Below are 8,745 nucleotides of genomic sequence, written 5' to 3' on the forward strand. Positions count from 1 at the left end.
TTTTGCACAGACAGTGCTATCCAACCTCTCAAAAACCAAAAAAGCATCCATGCCTGCAAACAATATATTAAGCTGTTTCAGTTACAGTCTTCAACGGATGAGAGCTAGAAGACAGGACCCCAGCTTTGCTTCTTTATCTCTACAAAATACAGCTAAAATGGCCAATGAAAATGCCTGTCAAAGGAGTCAGTAGTTAATGCGGTGAAAATCTCTTTATCAGACAAGACATGGACATGAGACCAACAAAAACCTCATGGCCCAGACAAATAGCATAGCCATTTAAAAACTTTATACTTACTCAATGCCAGGGATTCACAAAATGTCACAAACACATCCATTTCCTGAAATGTACACAGCGAAATTTCTGAACAAGTCCTGATCTGAAGGTTTGGTGAAGCCTCCAATAACTGAGATACTCAATGGCCAGGACATCCAGGTATGTAGGACAGTCAGAATCCTGTCACGTTTTTCTTGAAAACATGTTTCTGGTAAGATGCTCATGGGCCCATTCCAATTTACAATGTCAATAACAAGCTCTATTTTCTGTTATTTTATTGTTCATTACACCTGGAGGCAATAACCAAGTATTTTACAGCTCTGACTTATGAAGAAGCAAGAACAAGATCTTGCATTTTCTGCTGGTTGAAATGATAGCTCTAGACATTAGGACATCCTCCTTTCTCTTAATAGTAGGTTACCCCCCCCAAACTAGTTTTGCTTGCATGAGCCCCACCTAGCTTCTCTCAATCAAAACATAAAGGGCTGACAAAAGGTGGCCATCATAATATTGTAGTTGTTCATGTTAACCCAGCTCACTGTCTGAAACAGGTGCTCACAAATCACAGTGTGGGCAGAGATAATACACTCAATGGCAGGACAGTGTCATTTGCAGCAGAAAGGAAGATGATACAAGCAGCCACATTGGAATGAATTTCCACATACTTCCATTACAGCCTGGATTTAACATTAAGCAATCAGACACACATTTTCAGCAGAATTACACCAATCTTGGATACAGACCTACCTTTCTGCAAAGATGTAGTACAGTATTGAAGGACTTAGTGCTTTCCTCTCTGACATTCCAATGGGAGCTTTACTGCTTCCACAGTAATGGCCACTGATAAATTGAGTGGATATTATTAAAGCCATCTGGACTTCTGTGGCTATCTAATGTTTTGCCTCATGTATAAAAACCAAACAGATACTGCAAATCTTCGACATAAACTCATTATCTGGCAATAAGATTATTGCACACCCTGCCCTAAATGATAGTCCTTGATAAATTACCACAGCTACTGCTTACTGATTATTTTCAAGTTTCTCCATGTATTTTTCAATTTAAAAATACCCACCAACAAACAGGAGTATGGGAATGTAAATGTATGTTTTAATGAGTAGATGGCAGCCTAGGTTCCTTTTTTCACACGGCACCTTCATGAAAGGCAGACTGGCAATACAGAGATAAGTGAGAAGTTTAGGAAAATTGAAATAAGAAATGGTGCAATATATAAACAAGGAAGATTACAAAGACACAGACTGGTGTATGAAGGAGAAAAACAGTAGAAATGGTGAAAAGAGAGTAACAGTGACCATTTTTTCAGAAAATCTAATATATATCTTACACATATATCACCAAATTTGACTTTCATGCAATTGTTTGTGGACCCTTCTAATGGGAGCAGAATACATAGACAGCAAATTAGCACTCTATTGATTAAACTTATCATAGGGAGTGATTCTTCTCATAATGCACAAGTAACTTCCAGAATTTGCTGTGCAAATCATGGACACTCTTTTAATAAAAACAAAACTCAACAACAATAAAAAAAAAACAAAAACTAAAAAAAAAACACATCACAAAAAAAAATTAAAAAACAACTAAAAAACAAAACACTAAAAAAACCCCAAACAACAAAAAAACCCCAACAAACCCCCCAAAAAACACCAAAACAAAACCCCAACAAAATCCATGCACTTGAAAGTTTACCAAGTAGATGAGTTTACCTAGACCTCAGGAAGACACTGAGCTACACAAATTTCATCCCTACGAGAGCAGTGCAGATGCCAACCAGCACATATATATAATAACCAGCAATATTATTCACATGGAACTTACAACTGATTATCACTGTAAATGCAATTTTGGCTTAAACTATTTACATGATTCATCCTGGCTGTTCTCACTAATGAAAGCTACTCTGGCAACTAAAGGGAAACCTCTCAGTAACCCTGAGTGTAAGAGAGGCCGCTGTCCAGACTCACAATACAGCTGGCACAATGAAAACGAAATAATCATTCTCATTCTACTACTCATAAGCCTTGTGGGTATCTGACAATAAAATGAGCACTCCATCAGCTCAGAAAAGTTGCTGCCCAACCTGGTTCCCAGTTCATTGGTGTCCTAAGACCACAGGAAGGAAGAGTTCTCATTCTCTGCCATACAGCAAATTTTCAAGTCCTAAAATGTGTTTCCACTGCACCCCAGAAATCCCAATTGTTACACCCCAGTGAGATCTAATGTTTTATTTTCTACAATTGAGAGTGTTTTAAATGCAAGGCATTAACTTTTCTACAACACGCACAGAGAAAATATTCTCCATTTGAATCCACGGAAGTAACTAAGCTTCTCTGTACTTAAATGCTACATATTTGCCATTCACAATTTACACTGAATCCATATTTTTTTCAAAAGCAATTTAGCCTGTGTTTTCCAAATTGAGACTTTGTTAATATGGAAGCTATTTGAAAGATGTATTAGAAAACACACAGCTTTTCCACCGCACAATCAAATTTTAGACAGGAAAGGCACAGCACACATTTTGTGAACTGCCAAGAGAATGAAAGCAAGATAAAATAGGAAGGAACCGAAATTAATCATGCTAAAAGCAAACAGACAAAAACAAACCAGTTGGGAACCCTTTCAAAGTACCAAAGCCCTCATGTATGTTGGGTTTGGACCTCAGTGTCTTTTGTCACACTCTCATTTCTGGTATCAGCAACCAAATACATTATTAACTACCAAAAGCATGACCCCATTCTATTGTTACTATACAACTCCCACTGGCCTTTATAATCAGTTTGTCAATGAGTATTCACCAGATTAAAGTAACACCCAAGACAAAAGTTTAACTAGGCCTACATCATCAGGCAATCATTTTTCTCTGGACTATGGTACTCTATACACTGAATCCACCAACTGATATTCAAGCTATTAAGAAGTCCAAAGTCAATTTTCATTACCTCTTCCTTCCAAATTTGCAGGAAAATCACAAGACTAAGGCAGTGCCCTAAATGCTGATGTTAGGAAAACTTACTGACACAGCTTTTAAAAGCTTCTCTTTAAGCAACAAGGCTTCCCCTTTCCACTTAAGAGACTCTATCCCAAACAGACTGTGTACACCAACAAAGCAGCATAGTGGAATTGTCAGCAATTGACACAAAGCCCATTTCTTTGCCAACGTTTGCAGTAAGAGGAGTTTCAGTAACTTTTTTATCTTATGGTAACTAAGTGATTTGGACACTACATGTATCTTATCTCCTGCAGCTTTAGTTCCAGACCACATCAATAAAAACATTGTTTGTGTTACACTGCAGTCTTTCTCCATGCACTGAAAAAGACTCCAGTAATACACAGTGTCACACAGAGATGCACAGAAGTCTACTCATGCAATTCTTGTCAAATGCAGATTCACAACATTTCTTATTCCTTCAGTGCATTTTTTTCCACAGATCTTTTTCTACTAATGCACAGATTATGCATCTATAAAAAGAAAGTAGCTTGAGAAAAGTTACTTTAAAATACATTTAAAACCCTCTTTGTATACTGCAGGGTTTTTTTGTTATGGACAGACAACAGCCAGAGTAAAACCAAAGAAACATGCACCAATCCTATTTCTGTAAAAGTCAGGGACAGAAAACTCTTCAGGAAAAGAGGACCAGAACAATTTTCTTTTTAAATCTATTCACAGTAGGAATAAAGTTCTTCCAGAAGATACTGGCAAGACACACGGGTGGAACGTGACCACAACAACGTGCCAAAAAAGCTCCCACTACAACGAATGAACACATAAGCATTTCTCATGTCTCCTCATGCTTCTTTCCCAGCAGGTCCCAGCAGCCATCGCAGGCAAACACTGCGTCGGCTCCCTTGGAAGAAACCTCAGAGACAAATAAGTTTCTACAAGATTTGAACACTGAAATGGAGTGAAGTCTCGGAAAGAGGCCAAACAAACAAAATGGGTCGTTATTAATCCACTCAAAGTCTAAGGCGGAGAGGCACACCCCCATACCCACATAACCCAGCGAAACTGGAAAGAGGCAAGGTGAGAATATTTTCCTGCCAGCACAAGAAGAGGATCAAAGAAGGGAAAACGGCGGTACTTGGAGAAAAGAGTTTTGAGCTTCTCTTGGCAGCAAAAGACCCCTGCTCTCCGTGAGGGAAGCACCGAGTAGCCAAAGCAGAGGTGGGAGGTGGGGCCGCGGCCGGAAGCCAGGCTGGCAGGGGCAGCCGCGTGAGGAGGAGTGAGGGGCAGGAGTGAGGGGCAGGAGTGAGGGGCCCCGGGCAGGACCGAAGCACCGGCGGCCTGAGGGGCGGCCTGAGGGGCAGGAGAGGGGAAGGGAGGGTGCGGGAGGGGAGGGCCCCGGGCCGGCCAGTGGGCGCAGAGCCTGCGGCGGAGGGCGAGCTCTCCTCCTCACCTCCAGAGTGGACACGGTGCTGGTGAAGAGATCCTCGCCGTCCTCCAGCTCTTCGAGGTCGCTGGGACGCGTCTCCCCCAGCGGCGGCGGCTCCCGTTCCGCCGCCATCTTCCCCTGCGGCCCGGCCCCCGCGCTCACGTGACCACCCCCGCCCCGCCGGCACGTGACCGCGGCGGCCGGGGCGGAGCCCGCGGGGCGGGGCGGGGCCTGCGGGGCGGGGCCCGCGGGGCGGGGCGGGGCCTGCGGGGCGGGGCGGGGCCTGCGGGGCGGGGCCTGCGGGGCGGGGCGGGGCCTGCGGGGCGGGGCCTGCGGGGCGGGGCGGGGCCTGTGGGGCGGGGCCTGCGGGGCGGGGCGGGGCCTGCGGGGCGGGGCCTGCGGGGCGGGGCCCGCGGGGCGGGGCCCGCGGGGCGGGGCCCGCGGGGCGGGCTGTGGCCGGAGCATCTCCCGAGCCCTCGCCGCAGCGCCCGCCGCATCGTCCACGGCGCCTCCTCCAACCCCTGCCACATCCACAGCCCCTTCCCTATCCTCAGCCTCTTACGCTTCTCAAGAAGAGGTAGAGAGAATTCCCTAAGTTAGCTTGGTTATTTTCGGTCACTCTTTAAGAAGGGCATGTGAGAAGTTTAACTTCTTTGATTCAAAGTAACATTGTAATTATAGTCGGGCTAAAGAGATTTGTGGCCACAGAAACCTATTACAGGTTTGGGTGGGTTTTTTTTCTTTGTTTTTTTTTTGTTTGTTTGTTTGTTTGTTTGTTTGTTTGTTTGTTTTTTTGTGTGTGTCAGAGAGGTCAAGAAATAACCCGAAGATAACTATAGGACCTGAATTTTTAACTAACCGTGGTTCGAGGTTGAAAAACTGGGTTAGTAAATCTGCATAGGAAAAGAACCAAAATTAAAGAAAAGCTTTCAAAAAAAAAAAAATTGGAAAACAATTAATGCTGCAGAAAAATTTAGGAGGACTGCAAAAAGCCAATCACATCTGAGTCTGTGATATGTGTCTGCAAAAAGCAAAACCCCAGTTTAAACCCAAGCCTCATCCTTGTCAATGTGGGTATTAATATGTATGTCATTTGACAAATACATAAGAGCTGTCAGCTCTACCTCATGCTACTAAGTGAAAATCTAAGAGAAGAGAAAGCTGCTCATGTATCCTAGTGGAAACTACAGCCAACCCTTTTTTTGCAGCCAATAAATCAAACTCTGTAATGCTGTGTGAGAGATGGATATGACTTAAAATGCAAAGATGCTGAGCAATAGAAGTAGAAATACCAAAGCTAAGTTTACATGTGGAACTTGTGTATATGCCATGTGCCTGCTTTAATTACCTCGTTATGTGATAAGATTTTACAGGAGCCCTCTTTCCAAGGAGCATTTACTACAGTCACAGGTTTTCCTTCTTTCCTAACAGCTCTGTTTTCATTTATTATATGCGATCTCAAGTCTACACTGAAGACAAAAGGATCTGTCTTCTCATATCCCTTTCTCTGAGGTCTGTCACTGCCTGTTTCACAGGCACTGATGAACTTTATCTTCAGGATATGATCCCTATTACACAGGAACTGAGCAGAGGTGGAAAAATTTAAACCTAAACTGTTTACTGACCTGGATGCCATAACTGAGATCACTAGGATTTAGGGTTGTGTTTTTTTTTTTTTTTTTTTTTTTTTTTTTTGCTAGAATGCATAACATTTAAACAGTTTTGTCACCTAGGCAGGAAGCCCCAGTTTCACAGTACTAGTCTTACCCCCACCTATTTTTAGGAGTAGGTTTTTATTTATTTCCTTCTCTATTGTGTCATTTCCTTCCCTTTATTGGCCCTTGTCAGGTCCCAAACCTTCTTCATTAGCCTTGGGAGCCATTGAGAACCCTCCAAAAATGGTAATTTCTACTTTTGGCTCACCAGCCAATAGTTCCTCCAAATCAATACGTCTGCTGCATGAAACTGTCACTGTACCATTCCTGTTTCTGCCCCCAGCATCTCTGGGCTGTGGGAGCATTCAGAGTCCAGCACTTATAAGAGGACATATAGAAGTCAAAAATATATTCTGCATAAAAACTCTTGGGAACTCTTACACAATAAAAAGCTTCCTTTTCCTCCTGCAGAATCAGGTTTCACTCAGGAATATAATCTCCTTGATTTTGAATTGCTTTTAAAATGAACAGTATTACAGTATTATGGCTCCATGTCATTTCCCTGCTTCAGCTCACAGAGGTGCTGAAGCCTTGAAATAGTTATGTTATCTGGGTTTAGGCACTATACCATTTACTACCTTCTGCCCATCTGTCAAAAACTATTAAGTTAGATGCAAAATAAAGATGCATATGCTCTAAGCAATGTGAATCAAGGTTTACAATCAAATATGTCAGACTTTCAGAGTCTTACTTCACTATTTTAGAATTGTACTAGTGCAATAGCCTGTACTATTGTGTTATTTTAGTAACTGAAATATCAGTGAAACTGAAAGAAAAGCATGACTCATGACGTAGAAGTAGCTGTTTTGGAGGAGAGGGTGATAATGAATTATACAAGTTCAAGGTCAGCCTGTGTGGTTTCAATCTGGAGGCAACCACAGGAGATCACCTAATTTGTTTGCTGGAAAATGTTTGTCAAACTTTTTCTTCAACAACTCCAGTGGTGAAGACCCCAAAACTTCTGCAGACAAACTAATGCTTTTCTTTCTAGGATCAGAAGAGAAATTCCATCACATCAAGCATCTTCAAACATATACAAAGTATGATTTTGCAGCAGCACAACACTTAATCTTGTTCAGTCTGTGACCATATTAAGGACAGATATTGGCCTCATTTTGTATGTGGGAAGTGATTATTTGGACTGGATAAAATCTCTCCGTATTCAATTTTGTCTTTCTTTTTACCAACATTTACTCCAGTTTGTTTCCATTATTTTGAATTCTTTAGCTAAGCTACATCTGTTTGGTGTCACTAATAAATATAGTATGCATTCTCCACTTTCTATTACTGGTGAGAATATTAAATGGTATCAGGCCTATGGTAGATCATTCATCTTTTATTCAATTCATTCTTCCATAAGAATTGTAATCACTGAAAAATAGCTTTTGACTTTGTTTTCTACACCAGTTTTGTACCTACTCTATAATAGATTAACATATACTGTTTCATTAGCTTTCTTATGAAACAGTCATAAAAAATAAACCTTCAAGAAATATTAAAGGAATGTTTCCTCACTAAGAGATATTTCAAGAAAATGGCTAAATATGGTGGGGGAACAATAACCACCAGAGTGTCTATAATTAGAGGTGATATATTTTTGACAGTTAATTTTATCTGTATATAAATACATAAAAAGGAATATTGTGCTTTTGTAGAGTGACTGCACTTGCTCACAGCAGTAAAGAGTTTCAGTGAGTTAGACTTCCTAAGAAAAATTACAGAGCACAAGTATTTACCAAATCTGTCCATTTGGTTCTTGTGCCCACTCATCCTTTCAGACAAATCAACTTTACACTTCAGGTCATGATGACTGTTCTTTTGTTCTGTTTTTCCATCTTAGTATTTAATTGCATATCTTAGTAAAATAAAACCTTTTCTATCACTTTTTTTGCCAGCACATGGTCAGTGTTCTCATATATTACAGAAAAGTATTTTTAATGTATGTGAAAGAGACCAATTCTTCTATCAGTTAGATATTTGATTTGTTTTTGCAGTGGTGGCAGGTCCTGCTCTCTAGCAAATAATGAACGACTATATCTATTCCCTAGTTTGTCTAATGTTTCAATACATTCAAACATAAATCTCTACTAGCATTAGCTGGGTATGTTTACACCGTTAAAAGAGTGAGATAATGTAGAAGTACTTCTTTTTGAAGATTCACAAGCACTAACAGCACGTGAGAACTAAGCACTGTGATATAGGCTGACCTGCTATTTAGACTGAGCTGCTGTTTATGATTTACAAGAGAGAGCAAAGCTTTGATTTTATTTTGCACTGCTAATCTTAGATAATTCAGGTCATTGTAACTTGATAAAAGACACAGTAGCCTCTGAGCTCCTGATTTGCTTTGGGCTTCAGA

The 8,745-nt window shown here is 41.1% G+C and overlaps 1 protein-coding gene across 2 annotated transcripts in view; it reads right to left on the reverse strand.

The window, feature by feature from the left end:
* The window catches only part of SNX2 (sorting nexin 2), a 29,196-nt gene extending 24,353 nt beyond the window's left edge, over positions 1–4,843 (reverse strand). For both annotated transcript variants that reach the window (XM_021546259.2, XM_021546257.3), the window contains exon 1: positions 4,696–4,843. In XM_021546259.2, the coding sequence (XP_021401934.1) occupies positions 4,696–4,803 (108 nt within the window). In that variant the 5' untranslated portion in view covers positions 4,804–4,843. The remainder of the gene's footprint in view (positions 1–4,695) is intronic.
* Between the last annotated feature and the right edge of the window lie 3,902 nt (positions 4,844–8,745).

Source organism: Lonchura striata, chromosome Z, assembly GCF_046129695.1.
Source record: "Lonchura striata isolate bLonStr1 chromosome Z, bLonStr1.mat, whole genome shotgun sequence".
Lineage (NCBI taxonomy): Eukaryota > Metazoa > Chordata > Aves > Passeriformes > Estrildidae > Lonchura > Lonchura striata.